We start from the raw sequence: 24,815 nt of genomic DNA on the forward strand, positions 1-24,815 counted from the left end.
AGCTTATTTTTTCTTTGTTTCTCAGCTTTAAAACAGAAGCTTGGTCAAGACTTCAAATTAAAATTTAAATTTTTTTACTTCTTTCTGGTGATGTTTTTAAGTTAAAAGTAGGAGAAAATCTTCCAAATATGTCTACTGGTATTATTTCGTCTTCTAGATCTCATATATAAATAAATACTCAGATTTCCAGAGAGTTTATCTTATGGCACGATTTTCCTCAAACTGAATCCCTTCGAGGACATCTCTGGCCTACAAGCACTAGAATGCTATGAAATTGGGGAAGGTGAGTTTCATGAATAAACCCCTGATTAAGTATTAAATGAATGTGTTGTCCTTGATCCACAGGAAAATGGCTTCCATAACAGCTCCTCAAAGAGAAACCAGCAAAGGAGAAAGGGCTGCACAGAAGTGGAAATTCTGCAAAGTAATATAAGGAGGCAAAATGATTTCTCACATAATTTCATTCTTGGGAAAGGGCAGGAAAAAAACCGTTAGGGATAAAGTGTGAGTGTTACCCTAATCTCCCCTTGGATTTTCATGCAAACTTTTCTAAGGGAATTTGATTCCAATTAAGTGGAGAGGTTTGAGAAATTTGCTTTCCCTAAGTGACTTTCCTTTTTTAAGATTTTATTTTTAAGTAATCTCTATGCCCAAGGTGGGGCTGGAACCTCCAACCCCACCCAGATCAAGAGCTGCATGCTCCACCCACCAAGCCAGCCAGGTCCCCCTTCTCAGATTTTTCTAAGTGAAGAATCCCAGGAGCACAACAATCATTTCCGGATTCTAGTCTGTGCTTACAAACAGCTCTTCCTTCACAGGTAACTATAAAGTATGAGTGACACTAAGGACTTTGACCAACTCATGCGAGTGGACTTAAGTGATCTTTGTTTAACATGTAATTTTAATCAGATTCTGGGCTTTAATAGTCTATCTTTTTGTTACCTTATGTCCTGGGGGCAACTAAGAGACCTTGATAGAAAGGAAGGAACAAAGGAGAAGACCAGGGAAGGAAGTGTGACACTTAAGAGAAAAGAACAGGAAGGGGAACAAAAGAGAAGAAGATGAGAAAGAAAAGAGGTATGCAAGTCAGACACTGTCTGTGGTGTGAGGGTAATTCATGATACCAAGAATATTCCAGAAGGAATTTTCTATAAAAATGGGATTGGCCATATCTGAGGTAAGAATAAATGTCCTCTAGACCCCGCCCATGCCTTGGTCGAGGAGTGGCCTTGTGTGGTCTCTTCTGTAAATGGGCTCCATGGCCTAGCATCAGGGTCCCCACCACCTGTGATTGTGCACCAAAGCCCGCAAGGGGTTGCCACCGAGGGTTTCACCAGCCCACAAGCAGCAGACTGGCATCCATCCCCTCCCGCGGCTCGCTCGTGGCCACCCATGACTATTACTGGAACCAGCTGGGTTCCACTTCCACTAAGAGCCCCAGCCTAGGTGCAGAGTACCCTGCGGACACCATCCCTCAGCACCCAGGTCTCCCCAGGGCTGACCCAGGTCCCTGGTGGGTGAACTTCATTTGGGGCAAGTCTATTCTCTCATTCACGGCTACAGTGTTGGAGTCTCCAGAACACTCCGAATCTCCCCAGGCCTCCAGCCGCACGATCACCTGCGACATGGCTCTGGAAGCTACCAGGAAAGCCATGGCAAAGCCCATGCCAGGCCCCAGTCCTGAGTGGCCACCAGCAGGGTTTAGGAGGCCCAGGAAAGCCCTCCCCTCCTCTCCCCTCCCCTCCCGCAGACTAGGCAGGCTGCAGCAAGCAGAAGTAGTTGGGTTGTATACCAATGTTCACAACAGCATTGTCCACAATAGCCAAACTGTGGAAGGAGCCAAGATGCCCTTCAACAGACGAATGGATAAAGAAAATGTGGTCCATATATACAATGGAGTATTACTCAGCCATCAGAAAGGATGATTACTCAACATTTGCATCAACATAGATGGAACTGGAGGAGATTATGTTAAGTGAAATAAGTCAAGCAGAGAAAGACAATTATCATATGATCTCACTTATTTGTGGAACATAAGGAATAGCAGGAAGATCATTAGGAGAAGGAATGGAAAAATGAAGCGGGGGACACAGAGGGGGAGACGAACCATGAGAGACTATGGAGTCCAGGAAACAAACTGAGGGTTTTAGAGAAGGGGGGGGTGGCGGGATGGGCTAACCTGGTGATGGGTATTAAGGAGGGAACGTATTACATGGAGCACTGGGTGATATGCTCAAACAATGAATGACGGAACACTACATCAAAAGCTAATGATGTACTGTATGGTGACTAACATAACATAATTAAAAAAAAAAAAGCAGCAGCAGTTGGGTTCTTTTATATCAAAATAGCAACATACCGAAAAGGAAGTTAAGAGAACCCCTCTCTTTACTAGCCAAGCCACACGCAAGCCTTCCTGACACCCTGTAACCCTGTGCCTTGCACCAAGTGGAAAATAAACTACAAGCAGCCAGTAAAAAAAAAAAAAAAAAGAATAAATTTCCTCTGAAGAAGGATGTATTAACTTGACCCTTAAAGGGTTCCTTGTATAGGCTGTAGGGAGTCCATGAATACCTAGACATCGTATGCAAATTTGCACATGCCCATGTTAGTATGTGGTGGTCTAACAGTATCTCAGAGAGTTGTTTTGCTAAAAAGAAGTTAAAACCAGGGCACAAAAAAAGGAATTTCTTTGTAATTTAGTTTGAGTTACCACCTGAAGTTCTTAGTTCTTGGTTCACTTCCACAATCCTTGTGGAAGGATTCATTACCCTACTCCTGAGAAAGTTAACCCATGTATCTCAGATCTGGAAAAAAATGGAAATGTTATGTAGCCCATTTCTCTGCCTTCAGAAAGTACTACAGTCTATAAAAAGTGAAAATATATCATTTTTCAAACTCTGCAGAGCAGATTTTAATTATTTTTTGGTAGCCATTCATGGTTCACATTTCTCACCAAAAGGAAGTTCTTCATTCTGTCAAGCCTAATTCCTTTATGTTGCAAAATAATTTGGTCTCTTATGTTTAACAATCCAGTGTTTTTGGATACTATTATTAAATTCATGTTCAGCTTTCTCTTCCTCAGTACTTTTGATCTTTCCATATTTTCATTCTCATATTCATTAATCATCTTCATGGCTTCCCTCTGAACCCTTTCCAATTCTTTGTATTTGTCTATAAATTCAGAAGTGAGTGCACTGAGAAGAGATTCATAAAACCCTTGGTTGATCGGCAAACTTCCCTATGGTCACTGTAGTTGGTAGGTAATAATAAATTGCCAGAAAATAATAATTATAAGATTGTCCTCTGAGTGTGAAATTATAAAATCAATGCAAAATGGCCCACACAGTTTTACTGGGGGTAAAATCTAGAATCAACAGGGTGATCATTTGATTAAAGACTGCACATTAGAGGAAAGATGGTGTCACTTAAGAGAGGTGTTGGTCAGCCATGAAATCTTGAAAAAGAAGAATCACAGAGTCAGGTCTTGGCAGCGACCACCCAAACAGTATCCAGGGAGGAGGGTGTTGGCCAGATTATTCTGATAACCTGGTGGTGCTTGTGTCCTCCTGTTGAAGAGATGGCTGTAGTAGGTCTGAGTCCTGTGGTCACTAAGGATTTGATCACTTACTACAGAACCCACAGATGTGACCATGTCACTCGTGTACAAGAAGGAGATCAGCATGACCAGAAGAACCCACTCAGCTCTCCCTATATTCCTGGAAGCCCTAATTTCTGTATTAAACCTCTTTATTCTCACTGTACTTGCCAAATTCTAACTCAGATATCAGATACGATGTGCCTACATTTTTCCAGTTTTTTTTTTTTAAATCATATGCAACAAATTCATTTTTACTACCTTTGCTTTATTCCGCAACACAAAACGAAAACTTTTGCCTATAAATCCTGAAGGGAAAGAAAACAGGAAGTCCATTGGTTGCTATGCCAATGTTTACTTGAGTAAAGGAAATCTTTTTTTCTTTATTGCACTTTAGCATTTTCTTCCTAGCAATGGAAACTGTAGATAATTAACAAGTATACTATTAGCTTCTACATGGTATCCAATTCAAAAATCTTCACTGACGGCACACCCTTAGCAAATTGTCCTTAACTCATTAGTTCTGAGAATGAAAAGGAACATACTGCTAACACATATCATATCCATTTGAAGAAAGTCTCTCTGAATGAAATGCTACATATCATAAAGGAAACCTAGAAGGATTCACCAAAATGTCTTAAGTGGATAGATCATCAAGAATTTCATGAGACATGGAAGAAGGTTCAAAACACAGGCCAGCACTACTCTTCTTCCCTATCATAGGAGTCAGTTAACAAGCACAGGGTGGACATAACTGATAGCACTTCTCTTCCCAGGGTCTCATGGGCTTCATTTGCAATAACAATTTGGAGAGGGCCGCCACGCATTCAACAGCAATTCATAGATTTCCAACCAGTGACATCCCTAGCACATTTGATGCACAGAAAACATTTTTTCCTCTATATGACAAAATTATTTTCACTATTAACTATGACATGAAACAAAAATAATGTCAAGAAATGTAGACTGAATTCTTTTCTTTATTCATCTTATTAAACATAATCATACTAGAAGTGAACAAATGGATGGATGGATGAACATTCGGTTCTAAAAAGGAAGAAAATAATGGATTGTGTTCTTGTGATCTCAATTTACTCAAGATATTTTTGGGGGAAAAAAAAGGAAAAACATATCTACGTTGGTTTGTCATGAATGATTAGCATTACAGTTTCTATTTTTGAGATTTAGCTTCTGCAAATTTAAAAATATGAAACACAAATAAAAACTTCAAGTAGTCACATAAAATAACAGAATTGAAATAATTCAAGTTCTGTTTTGTTGTATTTATGACTATTCTTTAAAACCCACAGTTTAAACACAGGAATGTGTGAAGATACAAACTACAGCGGATGGGGGGCACCTGGGTGGCTCAGTCGTTAAGCGTCTGCCTTCGGCTCAGGTCATGATCCCAGGGGCCTGGGATTGAGCCCCGCATTGGGCTCCCTGGTCAGCAGGAAGCCTGCTTCTCCCTCTCCCTCTGCCCCTGCTTGTGTTCCCTCTCTCGCTGTCTCTCTGTCAAATAAATAAATAAAATCCATAAAAAAAAAAAAAAAAGAACTACAGCAGATGGGAACACCAATGATTCTAAATCATTACAAACTTGAAACAAATACATGGAGCTGAGTCTCATGTGCCGGGGTGGGGGGGGGGGGGACAACTTCACATCTGGCAGTTCTCTAAAGTAATTCACAAGGAGAACACAATATTCAGTGAGGAATAAGTCTTTTAAAAAGAGCAAATTTGAAGCATATTATATGTATTATATACATTATATATTTAAAATACAACAGTAACTGCTATGCTCGTTTAGATCTCAAGCTAGCAAAAATTTTTTCAGGGAAGAGTATTTTTCCACTGGGAGTGTTTAAACTTGCAGGCTTACAGTGACAATAAATAGCAGAGCAGATCAACGTTCATGGTTTTGTTATTGTTTTTACCTTCCCTACACACACTGCACCTCTTTTTGCTTGTATCTGGGCTAGACTGATCCCACTCACCCAAATTTGATAAGCTACTTCTTCCAATTTAATGATGTTGGATTGCAATTTTGATGGACCCAGGCTCATACAGTAATCTGAAACATTCCCTCCACCTCCATCCATAGATCAGATAATGTTATCTACTTTTTTCACAGAAGCCTACTGCACAAACATTCCTTACTTAGGACCTACACATACCCTTTTGTTGGCAAAGTCCTCAGAATAGAGCCTGAATTCTTGACCAGCTCAAGTTGGATGTCAGCTCAATAGGACATCATGTTTAGAGTCCCACATGTACCCCATTCATCTCCCTCCCAATGTAGTGTCAGTGTGTGACTCCCCTAACGCCTCTGTCTTTTCATGGTCTTGCTGAAGCTAACTTGCAAAGGCTCCAGCCTTGTCGCACCTGTTCATTCTCAATGTTGTACACTTTCCTTCCCAAGGAAGTAGAGAGGGGTCAAGTTTGTTCTTACTGCCTCTTCTCTAACCCTAAAGACCTGCCAGATTTCTCTTACATCTTAGAATCATTTTATCTCCTTACTTTGTTTATACACTGCTTATGGGTTTAGAAGAAACTGTTAACTATAATATTTAATCATAAAGTAATTTTCTATTTTTCATCCCTGATGTTCTTGGGACATATTTTTGCCTTTATGAAAATGTACCCTCCTGAGTTTTGATTGTGTTATATTCTGGCTAAGAAAATGAACTTAAAACCTTCTTTGCCAGGGCACCTGGGTGGCTCACTCGTTAAGTGTCTGCCTTCGGCTCAGGGCGTGATCCCAGGGTCCTGGGATCAAGCCTCATGTCAGGCTCCCTGCTCTGCTGGGAGCCTGCTTCTTCCTCTCCCACTCCCCCTGCTTCTGTTCTCTCTCTCGCTGGCTGTCTCTCTCTCTCTGTCAAATAACAAATAAACTCTTAAAAAACAAAACAAAACAAAAAATCCTTCTTTGCCTGTTACCTATTTCCAAAAGGAAATTTTTAGCAATAAAAAAAAGTTGTCTGGCTATGGGAAGTTAACCACATTCAAGCCCAGGCAGGCTTTGATTTATTGATTTATTGTATATGGTATGTGTGATTTATTTTATATCATTTATTGTTTATTACATAAACATTGATTGTATAAACATATTAGAGCTTCAGATGTGACCGAAACTATGCCAGGTGCCGGGGATAAGTGATGAACATGGTAGGTAACCAATTCTGGCCACACGAGCTTAGAATCTACAAGGGTCTAGAATTTACATTTTTTACATTACTTATAGAATTATCCAATGTCTGAAGTGACTTCAAGGTGCACATTTGCAAAACCTGTCATAAAAGACTGTGGTTTAAGCAAAGACTTCATTGTCTACGATATGTAAGTACATAGAGTTAGAACATAGACCGGCCAGGGGCAATATTCCGTAATGATTAAGAATTCAGGCTATAGAGTCAGGTGGCCCTAGGTCAAATCCTGGCTCTCCCCCCCCTGTGTGGTAGTGGGCACTGACAATCTACTTGACCTTTCTGACCTTTATGTTCCTCAAGATCAAAGGGGATAAAAATATTATGTATCTCACAGAGTCATTGTGAGGATTAAATAAGATCTGAAGGGCTGAGAACAGCACCCAGCATATAGTAAATGATAAAGGTTAGCCATTTTTATTATCATTTACTACTATGATTTTAATTTTCTACCACAAATGTTTACATAAAAGCCCCATTAGATGACAATTAGAAACCAAATGTAAGAAGTGTTGAAGTAATTTATTCATAAATCTATCAGTCAGAATCCAATCAGAAAAACAGAAACCACGCTGAGGACTTCAGATGGAGGGAACTGACTACAAAGGCGTTGGCAGGGTGAGCAGAGGGGAAAAGGAAGGATTCAGGACACCTGGAGACCAGGAAGCCGGTGATGTGCCTGGGGCTGGCACCTGCCGGCTCACCCTTGCCGCCTTGCTGCTAGAGATGTTGCCACCACGGCCAAGATGAAAAGCACCACGACTGGGGCCAGAACTGCCCAAGAGGCATGTCGGCTGGACTGGACGCCTGCAGATGTGATGCCGGGGAGCCCACAATCGTCTCTCCCATCCCCAGAAACCACCAGCAGCTGTCAGTCCCTGCCATGGAGTTGGTGCCCGAGGCAGAATCTCCGTACCTGCTGCCTTCTGGTTTTCCACCAGTGCCTCCCATGGGAAGCCCCGGACAGAAAGGGGCCAGGGAGTGCAGCCGGCAGACTACTGCCCCCAGCAGTACTGAGCAGAGAAGGGCAGGCGTGGGGCTGAGGGACAGCAAGTGAACAGCACAGACACTAACACTGACTCAGACCCACGATCAAATCAGAATTGAAGGGTCATCAAGGTAATTTAATTCAACCTCCAGTTGGAAGATACAAATGTAAAGGTTCTCTTTCCTGCCCACTTTTTGTGGTTTCTTGGTAGCTGATTTTGCTTCAGCAAAGTTTCGTGTTTACCTTGGAACAAACACCACCACAGAGTCTATTAGAAGTTTCTATGGAGGATTTTTTAAAAGGATTTTTAAAATGAGAGGACTCTAATGTTTGCAATAGAATTCTAAAACGCCACTCCATCCAGGCTCCTAATCAATGCCTCCAGTTTGCTGTCTTGGTAATGAGCCCTGCAGAGGTGTCAATACCCTCCTCTCTACCTGGGTCACTGAGTAGGGTGGGGAAGCTTTCGAATAGCTTCCCCAGCAAATAAAAACCATGCCAAGAAAAATGATAAGGGGTAATGATTATCGCCCAAAAGATACATAAAGCAGCCTTTGGAAAGCAAGACCAGGGGCAAGGCAGCACAGCCTCATTATGCAGTCAGGAGCAGAAAAAAAGGCAAGTCACAAACTTTTCCTACCTAGTTCTTAAATATTTTTTTTGTACTCAAAAAGCACTGAGGACCAATGTGAGGAGAATATTCATTCAGATGTCTAGCAGCTACTAGACACACATTACCAAAACTGTGTCCTGATATTAGGCCTGAAGCAGTTAGTTCTTCCGGTTAGAATCTGTGTTAATGAAAGTAAGATACAGAGCTAATCCTTAATCGGGCTGGTTACTTTCACACGAGAAATACAGTTGTAGGCTCAGGTGCAGCTGGATTCAGACAAGGATGTGGGTAGATGGTTCGGAAAGAATTCGCATGTAAGTAGAAGTAGGTGGCCACTGATGTGGTAGGGACACATACATTTATTGAGGGTCTTTATGGAGAGACAAGCGTTAAGTCTCCTTCTCCCCCATCCTCTTGCCAAAGTCCCTCCTCAACGTGACTAAGTTTCATTTCCCTAGTGAAATTTTAAAAACCCACCTTTCCCCTCAACCACTTAATACTTCAAAGTGGGCCATGTCAAGTAACACATTTGTGAGGTTTACATATTGAGTAGCTAAGAAACAGGGAAAAGCCGTGGGGGTAGTTATGTCAGGGATGCTAGGACTGAGAAAGGAGTGGCACAGAGAGATGGAAAGCATTAATTGCAAATTATGCCTAAAGGGAAGTCATCAAATACATATATTATTTTAAAGGCAACATATGTTCCAGAAAGAACACAGGCTCTGGCGTCACTCAGACGGGGAACCTGAACATGATTTTTTTCATTTCTTGGAACCTTAGGGATAATATAGGTAAAATCACCTGGCACAGAGCAGACCCTTGATAAAAGGTAGCATTCATTTTTTATTATGTACATATAAAGTGCATGGTTGGTCATTATGACATAATAGTTGACCCTGTGAATATAAAAACTGCAGATGCCTCAGTGGGGCACCAAGTTTCTCCTCCCTACACAGCACTGGGAACAGTATTTACATGTATTTGTACAGCCGACCCACCACATTGCCCGTGGGAGCAGGCCTGACCTCCAGTGCACAGTCAACAGCCCAGGCAACAATACCAAGAAGTCAAGGAAGGAAATTCGGCCTGTGTGCTCCTGAAATTTTATAATCTCTTATCAAAGTGATAATTTGAAAGATTTGAACCAGGTTGTTCATGTTTCCAACAAAACAAAACAAAACTTTGGAGATAGCACCAGATAGTGGGGAGAACGTGGGAGCAGAAGGAGAAAACGTCCTCTGGCCTCATCTCAGCCACTAGCTCTCTGTGCCATTCTGTTCTCTTTACCACAGGAAAAGCCCCTTAAACCAAGTATCCAGGGAGGGCTTCTCAGAGGAGGTGAGATCTGAACCGAGACAAGAAGGAGCCAGGTATGGAATGAACTGACAAAAGAGCCTGTGGGATGCAGCAGACAGCAGCTGCAAAGGCTCTGGGGCAGGAGGAAGTGCAGAGTGTTCAAGGAACAAGAAGGCCCATGAGGCTAGGGCTTCATGAGGCTGGAAGCATGTTTCAAACTGAGGTCCAAAAGCAACAGGGGTTTGATCACGTTGGGCCTTAGGTTTTATCCAATAATCAATGGCAGACCCCTGGAGGGCTTGAAGCACAGGGAGGACATGAGGTGAATAATATTTTTAAAGACTGTTCTGGCTGCTGTTCAGGGTATAGTGTAGGGAGCATGAGTGGAAGCAAGGGGGTTATTTAAATCCTATGGCAGCAGTTAGGCAAGAGGTGATGGTGGCTCAGTCTCAGGTGGCAGCAATGGAGAGCCAGACAATGGGACGAATTCTGGTTCTATACTGGAGTAAGATCGAGATATATCATTTGGAAGAACTGGATATGTGGGATGATGGAGGGCTGCTCAAAGACCACCTTGGAACAGGCAGAAGTTTGTGTTTAACCAGGGTTGGAGTTTCCCCAGCTGAATATATTAGAGGAGACATGGGCAAGAGTGAGGGCTTGTGCAGAACAGTGAATCTTCAAAAGTAGCCTAGAATCTTAGGACAGAAGTGAGGATACAGGTAGATAGGTGATGGAGAGTGAAGAAGCATGGAAATGAATGGATTGAAGGCTCTATCATCAGCCGTTGACATGCAAGTGCTAGGTAGGTACCAGCATTCTAACTTTTGGTAAATTATTCAATAGTTTTTCAAAGCCTCAATTTCCTCATCTGGAAAATAGGAGAAATAATTCCTACGTTACAGAGCCACGGTTGGTATTCAATTAGTTCCCGTGTATAAAGCATTCCCTGTAGAGCCTGGTATCTAGTAAGTGCTCAGGAAATGAAATAATTTATAATCACAAACCCCCTTCTAACTCCCTTCCAGTTTCTCTGAGCTCCAGATCCCCTGATCAGTACTTACGCTACACCCGTGGAAATTAGAAAGTGATTGTCCTTTTGAGTTAACTCCCCCCATCTAGTGATCGGGTAAAGGCAAAGAATTTCAAACACAGAAATCTATCATCATTTGTCAGTGTTCATAACACCTCTATCCCAGGTAAGTTCCATTTAGCAAAGTGTCACTCAGGTAAAGGGGGCGCTGGGAACCATTTAGACATCTTTTACTTTTAGGAAATAAAGCAACCCCTAGACTCAGATCCCAAAGGTGCCATTACCAGCAGAGTCCATGTGTCTGTCTCCCGGACTTTATGTTGCTCTCCTCTGACTGGTTCTCCAGAACAATGCCCCATGTCTGTCTTAGAGAACCCTGTTCTCCTAGGACAGGCCTCTGGGAGCAGGTCAGTCATTTTCAGAAGCTGCATTAACCTTTCAGGCACCATTTAGTGGATTAATGTTTTGATGCACTAAATAGTACCCTAGTGGTCCATTCAGATATGATGCAGCCTTTAAGGGGAAATTGGGCTAAAAACTTTTTTGTTTCCTAGAAAAAAAAGAGCCTTAATATTTGCATTTGTCTTCACAACAGTTCTTTAAGGACCCCATGAGGCAGTAGAACCCATTATGATTCTGGTATCAAGGGAAAGGAATAAAACCGGCACAATGGTATTAAGAGCAATGCAAGTGATGTGATGTACTGTGTGGTTTAAAAGGACAATTTAGAATGATGCTTTTCTAAACTGGCAAGTATTGGCCTTATTTTACAAATATACATGCGAAAAGATAGACATGTTCAGTGATCTAAAAATGTAATTTCTCCAAGTAATCAATGACGTTTTTCAATAGCTAACTCTCACTTGCGCACTTTCTCTGCACTAGATGTATTCCAAGCACTTCGTATTGTTTTAATTATTTCCTCTTTACAGCAACCTTCCGATTCAACTACTATCATGCCTGCAGTATGGATAAGCAAACAGATGCACAGAGATGTTAAATGACTTGCTTGTATAGCTAGCAGGTGGTAAAATCAAGATTCAAATTCAGACAGCCAAGCTTCATAGCCTGGCCTCTTAATCATGCACTCTAACCATGTTTTTCAAACTTTTTTTGGCCATGACTCACAGTAGAAAGTACTACTATCCTGTAAACTGGTAGAAAGAATTTTACAGATAATACTTATCCTAACAATTGGGAATACCTTTCAGTATTTTTCTTTTTATCCTTTTCCATTCTGCTTTTAATAAATGCTGAGACTCCCTGAATTTCTTTTCTGACTCAGTAATGGATTGGAATCCTTGGTTTTCCAAACACTGCACTAATTATGCTGCCTCCCAAACAAAAGAGCCTGGGATTCATAAAGAACCTGCACTGAAATTGAATGGAGGCTGAAACTGGCTTCGCTCTCATTTCCTGCCCATCCTCCAAACCTCACCTGTGCCCAGTTAAACAATCAGCCAGCAGGGGAAGATCAGGGAGAGGAGGAAGGATTGATTCACCGAACTGTCCTAATTCCTCCTCAGTTGTTTCCTTTCTTTTGTTATACCATTCAAATTATGCCTGGACCATTTTAATATAGAATAAAACACATCACCCAAAAATCCAATTCCCGTAAGCCCTAGAATAATGGCATTTTTTACTAATGAAACATGCAAACTACTGTCAAGTCCATTAATAGCCTCAATTTTTAATCTCTCAGATGATGGAACATTAAGGTTTCCATAGCAGCAGATGCTAGCTGTTGGGGGATCCCAGGCTTTCAGTTGTGTGACAATTAGGGTGAAGCATCGCCGAGACTTTCCAGTGTTTCTGTGTCTTCATTATGCAGCACTCAGTGTTGCTGGGTTTTTTTTAAAGCACTGATTATCATGATGTATTAGTTTAAGGAGCTTGACATGTTGGTACCTACCCTGGGAGAAGATAGTAATTTCTTGCAGCCTATCACCAGGAGCTGCCTGACATATCTGGAGCGATGATCTGGGGATGATCATTATCCTCAGTGTTTGGGTTATAAATTAATAAAAGTCTTGGTGATTCAATTATAGACCATTTGTATTCCAGGACTCTAATGATTTTTGATGAGGACAAAAATCCAATGCTCTAAGACAAGACCATGAAGGCCTTCTTCATCTCTAATACCCATATATCAGAAGGCTGCAGTATATAAAGCCTAGTCCGTTTGATAAAAATTAACAAGTTTTTTGGATTAAGTATAGCTAAAGGAAGAAAGACACCAAAAGAGTGGCAAAAACAAATTTGACTATTGAGTTAATACCAGCTACTATCTAACGTCATTGATCATAGGGTACACAGAATAAGATCACCAAGCGCTAACTTCACTAATTTGAAGGGCACAATTGAAGTTACTTTTTGTAAAGAAAGGTGGGGGTGGGGAGGAAGGGAGGAAGAGAAGGTTGGAGGGGGCAAGTAGGAGTATTCCCACTTTTCAAATGTAGCCCATATAAACTACCGCATTCACATACAACACCCTATAAAATAGGTTATCAATGGTTTCATTTCACCGATAAGGTGACAGAAGCTCAAGGATATTGTGGCAGAGTCAGTGCTGTATGTTAATCAAACCTAGAAACAGAAATATCCTCTTGGACACACAGATCCATAGCTAGACCACATTTTTTACCCTGCTTTGCAATTAACTAAGATCGCACAAGTGAGTTCTAGCCAGTTAAATACAGGAAGCAGTGGGATCTCTCCACCAACCTGTTTGCTGGATGTTGATGCCCAAAATGATCTTGTAAGCCATGTGTTGAAGATGGGAAATACATCTGTCAATCTAGTTCTCTAAATGACTATGTAGAAAAAGATCCCCCGGAAGACCCATACTAGAGTGATGAGAACAATTAATATACTTTTAATAGGTTAAGTCCCTGATATTTTTACATTGGGATTCTTGTTGAGCACCAACAGCAGTGTTAATTATCCTGCCTAATTTGGAAATTAATACTTTTGTTGCAAGAGGCTACTGTGACACAAAATAAATGGCATTAGCAAAGAAACTAAACATGCCAGAAGAATGGCAGTCAGTGTTATACTGTGGCCAAACATTTGGGAAAATTGCAATATTGCTGAAAACAGATCATTTGCTTACTGAAGTGGCATTCTGGTAGGAAACAGAAAGAATGAACGGATTAGTGTGTGTTGATAAACTTGGCTGGGTTTGGTATGAAAGTAAAAGAAAAAATGACGTACATAGGTGAAAACTGGCCAGTGTGTAGAAATCTGGCCAGGATTGGAAAAGCCAACTGCCTTTCTATCCCAATTTAAGATTTGAGGATTAAGATCAAAACAGCCTTTGAGCCAAAGAAATCTTTAAAACCCAGTCCCACAGCAAAATCACCTTAAGAATGTGGCCTTCCCTCTCCAGATTAATGGCCTCAAAATATTCACCATTTAATTGAGAGAGAAAGGATCGGGGAAGGATAGAAGGAATCCAAGAAATAAAATAATTTGCAAATCATACCTAGTAAAGAATTTGTTATGAGGTTACTGGCCTGTGGAATGACTGGAAGAAAATAGATCAAAAGTTTTTAAGGGAATTTCATTACCAAAGGAACCACAGCATGGATTTAGAAAGTCTTTGACTCTTTGGGACTTAAAATAATCCTTGAATCTTCGATCTTCCACATGCAGGGAGCTCTACAGCTTCCAACAAAGGCCTATCAAATGTCCCTTTCAGATGTGGCCAAGAAGAGGAATAAAAAGGAAGAACCCCCTAGAGAATGGATCCAGGAGCCATGAGGTACCGACTGGAAAGCAGAATCAAGTTTAATCAGGGGCTAATGAGGACCTGGAAAATTTCATAAGGCCAGCCCCATGGGATTACCACATTGCTCTGCACCAGTGACTGCTGCAGCTTCCATTCTTCCCTTTGCAGAATGGAAGTGTCTATTGGCCAGCCTCCCCTTGCTTTATCATTGCATGTTGTCTTTAGAGTTCGAAAGTCACCACGTCATGAAATGTCACGTCTCTAACGCCCATACCAGCCTGAGGTCCTGGACTTTGAGTGGATGCGGTAGCTGGACAGGACTGTAGATTACATAGCTTGGGGTTGTGCAGCTATGTATAGAAAGAAGAGTAACACAGATATTTGGTAACCAAATGGGCGCACTAAGGCAAAGACAATGCTGTGCTCACCAAACACATTTCCTTTTCTTTCTAGGCACATAGTCCAGCCTCCTTCACAGATAATAGGGTCATTCAACCATCCTAACCAAAGAAATATTGGTGGAATTGATGTATACACTACATTCAGACTTTGCTCATAAAATCTATGGCACAATCTTCTACTTTCTTTCCCCTTCCCTACCCCTGCCATTTGGATGTCAACAACCGGGGAAAACTTGAGAGCTACACATTAAAGATGACAGATTATTCATCAACCTGGGTTAAAAGGCTGTATGGAGAAGAGTGCCTACTCCTTCACTCTAACACACACTGGACTCCACAAGAATGATTATAATCCTCCCAAACTGGAAGCAGCTAGAGTGTTCCTCAATAAATGAATGGATAAATTAACTGCGGTAGACCCCTACAATGGAATATCATTCAGCAGTAAAAAGGAATGAGTTATCAAACCATGTAAAGACATGGATGAATATTGAATATACATTGTTAAGTAAAATAAGCCAGTCTGAAAAGGTCAATCTATATCATTCCATTTATATGAGGTTCTGGAAAAGGCAAAACTATAGAGATGATTGATCACTAGTTTTCAGAGTTTAGGGGAAGGAGAAGGTTTGGTAAGGGCTGAATAGGTGAAGCAGAGGGGATTTTTTATGGCTATGAAACTATTCTGTGTGATACCATAATAGTGGATACACAACATAAAGTATGAAAACCCACAAAATTTTACAGTATGGAGAGTGAATTTTATTATATGCAAATTAAAAAGAAATCATTTAAGAGGTCAGAGGATCACAGGATGGAATGCAGATTGTGATAAAATAATCTAACTGTATTAAAAATGTATGAAACTCACTGAAGGGATAAGAGATGCTTACTTATATAATTCTGGAAATAAGGGAAGTCTTTAAGACTAAAGACAGAAGGAACTGTGCCCAAGCACTACTCTATAGTTGTTAAATTGTTTCACACAGGAATATATGTTGAAAACTCTAAAACTGGTATATATGTAGCTAAATAATTAAATAAATGGATAGCAGATGATGAAAGCAGGGTATCTCACTATGGGAGTGGGAGGTTACACACAAGCAAGGAGAGAAGTCTAGAATGATCCATGCAGTAATGGACTAGAGTGGGAGACATCAATACGAACTTATGTTTAGCTTAATATAGACCCAAGTGATGACATATAGAAATATTTACAGATATATGTAAACACATGGGTTGGTATATATATTTATATTTCCTTGCTCTGCCAGCTGATAGTGCCTAGAAGCAACAATATTCCAATAACAACAAGCAAAACTGGCATCCAGATCTCTTCTAATACCACCCTCCAATAAAAAGAGCCAAGATTACTTGGGAAAATGACTGGTTCTAGGACTGGAGCAGGAAACATGCAAGATGAACTACGGCAATATCTAGTAGTGCCAGAAAGTTAGGAAATGCTTAAAAACAAAACAAAACAAAACACACAATGGTGAATTACATCAAAAGAAATAGGAGTTGATTGAAAGAGCTCCCAATGGTCAGAGCTGGAACAATTTAACCAACAAAATAAAGTATTGGATTCTATCTCACAGTATAAAATAAATATCCACAGGTCCATAATGATAAAAAGAAGTGATTAAATTAACAAATGAAAGAGAAGAGACACCTCTCCCACGCAGAAAAATTCCAAATAATCTAGGTAGACACTCCACTGTCAAAGAAGGATAGCATAGGTTCCCACTCCTTAACTGTGGACGGTGCATAGTGACTTCCCCACAAAGAAAATAGTAAGGAACAAGGGAAACCCAGTAACTACAGTGGAGAAACATGAAAAACTATCTGAGCCAGGTGATCAAGGTCAACATCAACAGTCATTCTGATAGTATATATTCTTAATATGATGTCATAAAAATGGCAATTTACCTCTTTGTCTTCCCCAAAACTCAAAACTCCAGCCTAATCAAAAAAAAAAAAAAAAAAAATCGGACAAATCCCAACTGAGGAGCATTCTACAGAATGAATACCTGACCAGTTTTCCTCAAAACTGTCAAAAACAAGGAAAGTCTGAGAAACTGACACAGCCAGGAGGAGCCTAAAAATACCTAACAACTAAAAGTAATGCAGCGAGATGCTGGGGTGGCTGTCAATTAAGTGTCTGCCTTTGGCTCAGGTCATGATCTCAGGGTCCTGGGATCGAGTCCCGCATTGGGCTTCTTGCTCAGTGGGGAGCCTGCTTCTCCCTCTGCCCTCCCCCTGCTCATGCTCTCTCTCTCTCTCTCTCTCTCAGATAAATAAATAAAATCTTAGAAAAATAAAAATAAAAAATAAAAGAAATGTAGTATTTTGGCTGGAACAGACAAAAGATATTCACTGGATAAAAATTAAGGTAATCTGAATGAGGTATCGACTTGAGGAAAAAATAGCAATGTCACATTAATTGTTCCAAATGCACCATAACAATGTAAGATGAAAATAATAGGGAAAACTATGTTTGGGTATCTGGGAATTCTTTGTACTATCTTTGCAACTTCCTATAAATTGACATTCTAAAATTATACGTTCATTTAATTTAAAAAATGTGAAAGTATAATATTACGATCACTTAATCTTTTATTCTTTTGTTAACTCTTTCTCAAGCTAAATTGATGGGGTTGGATAGGAGGTTTATAAGTTTACTTCTATTTCTGAAATTCTGTGATTTCATGACATAAATCTGCCAAGAAATTTATCACACGCAAAAAAATCCTAAGAATATTGGCATTAAGAGCCTAGTAATCTTACTATTAACTTTTTTGGTTCAATTCAATACCTAGGAAAAACAACCTAACTTAACTTCCATGTTTTTTCTTGACAATAACCAATATGCAGTGTTTGCCAGATCTTTCCTCCATCATCACAAATGTAAAAAGTCTCTTCTAATGTAGAGTGTTTACTGAGAATGAGCTAGCACAGCATGGGAAAAGAGTGGTTATTTTTAAGCGGGCCCATTATATTCCTCTGGAGAGCAATGGTGTACATATTCAAGTAAATTCATTAGGACAAGGGCAGATGATGAAAGAATATGACTGAAAGGTACTGCTGGGGATTCACATTAGAAAGCTGGATTACCAGTGGCAGGCTAGCCCTGTGGGAACACCAAGAATGGAGAATGGAAGGGAAAAAAAGAACTTCCCTATTTCTTCTCCAAAATAAGAGTCACCATTTCCTAAAGCTGTACTGTAAGAAATGGATGGGGGACAGGCAGGGTGTGGTAATGATTATGAAGATTCTCAGATGGGGGTTGAGGGAAGGATGGGTGATCTGCATCAAGAACATACAATGGATGAAAAACTGTTGAGTAATTGTAGCCAACACAAAATATGTCCCGTATTTAGTCAATTGAACAGAACTAGAGTTCAGCCTGAGACTAGCTTACAAACAAGGATCTCCTGAGTGATGGGGTAAGAAGACTTGGGGAACTACTGTTTGTAACATCTCTGCTTCTGGCAGAAAAGGGGGGGGGTCTTTTTTTTTTTTTTTTAAGAAACTGGTGACTTTAATATTCACATCTTTTTAAAAAAAACTGTCAAGTGGAGATTTAAGAGAAGCTAAGAAAAGACTGAGTTGAAATCAGAAGAACCGTGTTTGATTTACGCAATCAGTATTTTAAAACTCCAAACAAGCAATACATTTTTATTAAGCACTTGTTTGCTCCTGTATTATATTCTACTCTTTAGAGATTATAAGAGGAATGTAAAACAAGGTCCCCCTACTGTGAGGGGAACTTGACCCCAATCTAAGAGCAGAACCAGAGCAGGAAACCAGATATGGAAAATTAGAGAACCCAACTGCTTGGAAACATCAGAGCAAGAGGATGTCAAGAGATGGGCTTACTGGAACAAAGGCCAGTAAAAAATAATTAAAAGTCTGAGTCCTAAAATATGTTTAAAGAAATACATTTTTATTGTTTATGGGTGCTTAAAGAGAATTATGCAATAAATGAAACCTTTAAGAAAGAGGTAAATGCAGTCCTGCCTAAATGACCAGTTACCTGGAAAGGCATGCCAGTAAATCCCCAGGCAGAAAGAACACAATCTTGCAAGCAGCCAGTTCCAAACATTCCCAAATCCAAAAGATAGTCACAGCATCCCTTTACTGTGCTCTCTAGATCCCTGTCAGGTTGTTCAGCATATCCACAGATGGATACCCAAAAATCTATTTTCCCACAGTCTTCCCATAGAATCTCAGCTTCTCCCAGCTACTGCTCATTGTTATCAAAGCCATGGGAAACGATTTCTGGATCCATTCTGGGAGAGCAAGCGTGGATTCTTTATTCTTCAGAGTAGGGTATGTGAAAGACAAAAAAAGACCCTGCTTTTGCCAATACCCATCACTTCTCAAGGCATTATTTTTCTGGAAGAACTCACCACCACTTATAATGAAGAGGTGAAAGAATAAAAGAGGCAAAAGGAACAGTTTATTATGTCATGTATACACAGGTTTGTGGTGCTACGGTACTTGAAAATGGTGTGTTCATCGAATGGGTTTTTATGTATTCTTTCTGAAGTATCATATTTATGCTATCTCTTTAATAGAGAAAAATCGTGGTTTTCTATAGAAGCGCGTAAGATATTTTCAGTTTCAATTCTATCAGAATTATCAAAATTCGTTATGATGGGAGACCCCATTAGTGAGATATTATACTATTAAGACACTCTTTTTATAACTCTGTTCTTTTGAGTCATCTGCTTGCTCTCTGTAATATTTTTATCTCTCCAGCAAATGCTCACATTTCAGTCTTAAACCAGAAATATTTTTTAAAAAGGCATTGTTTTAAGAAGATATAAAATCGCTTTCAAAATATAACTTTTTAAGGATTTGACTTCATGCAAATGAAAAGCCCAAATATAGCTTCAATGCTGTTATAACGAATAAAATGAGAAACTCCCACAAAGAAATTAAAAAAAAATCCTAGTCCCAAATGAAGACCTGCTTATTTGTGGCAGCACAGCCAAAGAATGTGCTCATGCCCTGGAAATTCTCAGTAACCAGCTTTTCTCTATAACACTTGTCATAGATGCTTTCTTCAAAGAAAGAGATCCTTCTTCCAGAAGCAGCCCTCTCTTTAGAGACAAATCACTCTGTGGTGTTTGTGTGTGGTGAAAGGGGAGGAAGGAAGGGGGGGGTCCCTGCACCCTTTCCCTCGAAAACCTGACTCATCCCATTCGAGGGCCACTTTATTTCTGTTGAGCCCATGGTAATAAGGTAAATGACTAATACAAGTATATTGTGTTTTCCAGAATGGGATTATTCCTTTGCTTTTATCTTACTAGTTTACTATTAAGATTTTATATTTAAAATAAAAATATAATACAGCATATTATATTAAATATTGGAATAAAATGTTTTCTGTTAAATGTATTTCACCTTCATAGACAGAAATTTAAAATACTGAAACATGTAATTTAGTGAGATTAGTAAAGGGATAAGGAAGTACCTCTTCAGACAAATCTCAAATATAAAAATAGTTCCCAAATAAATTCATCATTCATTCAACTGAAAAACTTTTATGCCAGACACTACTCTAGAGAAACAAAGCTTAATAAGGTCTAGTGTTGGCCCCTGGTCTCAAGAAATTTACTAGCTGGCAAAAAAGACAAATACGTAAACAATTAACGAGGTCCTTAGAGTGAGCACTAATCCAACCTGACTGATGTCCTCATAAGAGGAAATTAGGACACAGAAGGAAACCAGGAGTACCTAAGCACAGAGGAATGACCCGGTGAAGAAGCAGCAAGAAGGCAGCCATCTGTAAGCCAAAGAGAGACACCTCAAGAGAAACCAAGCCTGCCAGCACCTTCTTCTTGGACTTCCATCCTCCAGTACTGTGAGAGTATAAATTTCTGTGGTTTAAGCCATGCTGGAGTATTTTGCAGCCTGAGCAAACTAACACAACTCCCCAATCACCCACCCTACTCCCCCACCCCAACCAATAGAAAATTCTGATTCCACTGAGGTTAGGCAGGCACAAATCTGAATGTTATTTATTTATTTATTTATTTATTTATTTATTTATTGTATCAAAACAAGTAGCTTTATTCTCTCTGGCGGGTTTCTTTTTGTTTTGGGGTAGCAGCCCCTGTGAGGTCAATGGTCATGTTATAGTGCAAACTACAGCGGTGTCTGCAGCTGCCCCATGTCTCGTCCCGGCGTCTTCTCTGAGGGTGTCTGTGGGGAGGGTCTGGTGCTTGTGCTGTCCTCAGGGCCCTCCGTGGTCTGTGGGCTACTGCTCTGGTGGCCACTGTGGAGCGCCTGGACCCTCCTGGTTCCCATGGGTGGCATGCTGGCACCTATGGCCACTGAGCCCAGTCCACATTGCCCCCTTTGTGGTACCCTAGTGAGCACCCTCAAGGGTCTTTGCATCAGAGCCCCCCCTTCCCACTGGCCTGATGGCTCCTGTCCCCTGGGTGGGGAGAAGCTCCAGTGGGCGGTCTCGCGTTCCCCACTGCTGGCGGAGGATGGGACGGGATGCTCCCTGGGATCCTTCCCGGATCCCCCTGCCATTGCTGGGCTTCCCTCCACCTCCTCCCGGTGTCTCTCAAAAGGGAGCCCGGAAAAAAAATCTGAATGTTTTAAAAGCACACAGGTGAATCCCATGCCCTCTTAGGGTGACATCTTGAAAAAGGCAGCTACCAAAGAGAACTGTGTGGTTTGCCAAAGAGATCTCCTTCCTACTGCATACCTTCACCTATCTTCTGAATATGATCTCAACCACCACTGTGCTGCTTTCTTGGTTTGGAGAGGTTTGGGACCAAAGATGACTGCTCAGACCTGACCCCAATCATCACACAGATGGAGCAGAGCAAAGGAAAAGGAAGCCGCCTAGGTCCGTCGATTAGAATGGGCATCCTACACACTTTCCCGCTATGACCCTGCAATTCAAACCTCATGGACGCACTGCAGCGTCAAGCTTATTTCCATTTGCTGTGACTCTCTCTTGGGGCTTCTTTCAGTTCTCTAACTCTGGGTTGTAGTTAAGTTTATCAAGCACTCCTGAAAAAAAAAATCACTTCCATTATCTGGGAAGTTCCTACAGAAACAGTCCTTTTATAGATCAGGGTTTTCAGAAACAGTCCTTTTATAGATCAGGGTCTTCAAAATCTGACACTAATGATGTAAACTTCTCCCAAGGCACCTGGGCACTTGGTAACAGAGCGAGCCCTCAAGCAAAATTGTGAGGTTAGAGAAATGTGTCTTCAACATTTTAGCCTCTTCTGTTTGCCATTATCTCAGTGAGGCCACTCACTAATCCTGGCTCCAGATGTAGGTGGCTCTTCTGCATTCTACTGACATTTGATTTGAAGAAAGTTCTCCTAAAATTCATTTATTCAGTCGTTCACTCACCCAGTGCTTACTGAGTTTCTTCTCTGTTGCTGCTGGCCACTGAACTAAGTGGTAGGGATACAATAATATTTTCTGCTCTTTAAGAGATTATAGCTGGGGGCAGGGAGAGGGGATTCAGCAAATACTGTTACCAAAGAAGATATAATTACACAGAGATTTAAAAAAAAAAAAAAGGAGCAAGGGTAAAAACAAGGGCTATGAGGGTGCAACTCAGAGCCCACCTGAAGGAACTCTCCCAGGAGAAGGGGAAAAGTCCCCTTCCCGTCTCAAGCAAAGGCGGATGTGGCTAGCTCATGAAGTGCCAGCTGGTGGGCTGAGGCAGAGAGCTCAGCACACACGTCTTCGGAACATGAACCCTAAGAGGGAGGTGGGAACCAGACTATGCAGGGCCTTTATCATGGAGCTGGAATGGGGGCAGCTTCCTGTTCGGGAAATCATCTGGTTAATAAGAAAAAAGATCAGCACACCATTTGGACTCCAGTGTGATCACAAAGAGCCATAGTAGATTTACTGACCAAGTACATTACAAATTGCTATCGTAGGTCATGGCTTGTTGATAGGACTGCTGTTTAGCACAAAAGCAGTTTTTGAAAGGAGCCCCAAGCACGACAGGTTTTTTTTCTTAAGCAATCCACATGAGACTGTTTTTTTTATTGTATCAGATGTCACAAGGATGACCTCGTTTTATCCACCATTCAAATGGAATATGATTTTTTCAACCAAATTTAGCAAATGGAAAATGTGTATACATTTAGGAATGTAACTTCTCTGAAATAGCAATACTGAAAGCAGATATGTTCTATGGAGGGCTTTTCCAAGCCGGCCTTTTGTAGAAGACTTGTCTGTACATGCCTGGCTTATCTCCCCTAGAAAATGAAAATAATATCTAATCCTGGCCTAGGAACTGTTTCAGGGCTGACTACACCCAATCCCCACCTCTTTTCTCTTCGAAAGCAAAACTATACATTTCCCCATAAACAACAGCCAGTGAGCAGGCACAAATGCTAAATGGGAAATTAACTTAGAGTGGGTGAGACAGACTACTAAAATTCTGACTATCCTACTAAATTTAGCCAAGGAAGATCCATCTATGCCAATTTAAAATGGTTCCCAGGAGCTGCCTGATCACACATTTCAGCAAAAGACGGAGGACCAAAATAGAGAAAGGAAATGTAGCTCTTCCCTGCATCGAAATGTGCTTCTAACTAAGGTATCTATCCACACCCTGCTTTACAGAAGAAATAAATAGCTCTTTTCTGCTGGACAAGGATTACTATGTTTTCTGCTGAATTCACTCTGGCTTGCTGACTCTTTACTTCTCTTAGCCATACAGACCCAGATGGGCTGGAGCTACGGAAAGGGAAGGAGATTCAGAATTGCCACTATGCCAGGGGGAAATCCCACCAGTATTTTTTTTTTCATGAATTTCAGTTCAACATTAAAATGTACCACGTATACATTTGTTAAATGTATTAAGTCAACTCCTTCTTCTACAGTACTTCTCTCCCTAGCTCCAGTTCCATGTTGCAAAGACTGCTTAATCAATATAATTAGTAGTTTCTTTTTGCAAATATGTTTTCTTTCATGCTTCAACTACCACCAGCATAAATAATAATGTTAGAAATGAATGATTACACAGGTGTGACTTTGATCTGGAGATTGTGAAGATGATATTTCTATTATTTTAGAAACAGCCACCACATAGAGTGTGTTTTCAGTTGTTTAGCACATTGCCATAATTATACAACCTATGGCTTTGGAATCAAGACTCTGAAATAAATGTGTAGTTCTACCCCTGACTTTCTACATAACCTTGACAAAGACATTTACCATGTCTTGGCTCAGTTCCTCTATCCATAAAACGGGGATAAAAATATTGACTTTACTAATAGGGCTATGATTCAGATTAGTTATCCCAGCTTTGCAAAGTGCTTTCAAAAATCATCAGGCTGCAATAATCACACTCAAGCAAAGGATGTACTTATTCTGCCCATCCTTCTAAATACCATCCTTTCCCACTCAAAGCAGTCATTCTCTTCTCCCACATAATAGATTCTCTCAGGTGAGAAAATAGCCTAATGTCTGATATCATCAGGCACCCCTTCTGGAATAATCTCATGAAATGTGAGGCAATACATAAATCAGTAACTGAAACAAAGTTAGAATTAGATTCTTATACCAATGGCCTCTTTTTATTAGGATTACACTGAGTTTTTTTAGACTCCTGGTTTTTGTAATATGTCAATATTGTCATCATACTCATCATCATCAATGTTTATTGAATGTTAACCAGCTGCCAGGCACTGGACTACCTCATTTAGTCCTCAAAACAATGCAGTGAGTGAATTGTCATTATTATCCCCATTTTACTGGAAAGGTAGTTGAGGCTTACAAGGATCAAATAACTTGAAGTCACAGGACTTGTAAGAGGTAGAACTGGAATGCAAACTTGGTTCTAATGATCCCAGAGACCCAGCTTTTTTTTTAAATAATTTTTTTCATTTATCTATCTATCTATCTATCTATCTATCTATCTATCTATCTATCTATTTATTTATTTA

At 40.5% G+C, this 24,815-nt stretch overlaps 2 protein-coding genes across 2 annotated transcripts in view; one reads left to right on the top strand and one right to left on the bottom strand.

Moving 5' to 3' along the window:
- Positions 1-24,815, bottom strand: part of UBE3D (ubiquitin protein ligase E3D) — a 523,493-nt gene that overhangs the window by 72,842 nt on the left and 425,836 nt on the right. The window lies entirely within an intron of this gene.
- LOC103657509 lies at positions 938-7,554 on the top strand. The gene is made up of 2 exons (XM_008684920.2): positions 938-1,811; positions 7,390-7,554. The coding sequence occupies exons 1-2, from the start codon at positions 1,188-1,190 to the stop codon at positions 7,552-7,554; spliced, it is 789 nt and encodes a 262-aa protein (XP_008683142.1). The 5' UTR covers positions 938-1,187.

This window comes from Ursus maritimus, unplaced genomic scaffold (genome assembly GCF_017311325.1).
Source record: "Ursus maritimus isolate PB19 unplaced genomic scaffold, ASM1731132v1 scaffold_29, whole genome shotgun sequence".
In the NCBI taxonomy this organism is placed as follows: Eukaryota; Metazoa; Chordata; class Mammalia; order Carnivora; family Ursidae; genus Ursus; species Ursus maritimus.

Bases quoted from the DNA above. Each gene is read 5' to 3' on its own strand.
- LOC103657509 (XM_008684920.2), top strand. From the start codon at position 1,188: ATGTCCTCTAGACCCCGCCCATGCCTTGGTCGAGGAGTGGCCTTGTGT. The intron at 1,812-7,389 runs GTCCACAATAGC...TGAGGACTTCAG, and splicing joins CCAATGTTCACAACAGCATT to ATGGAGGGAACTGACTACAA.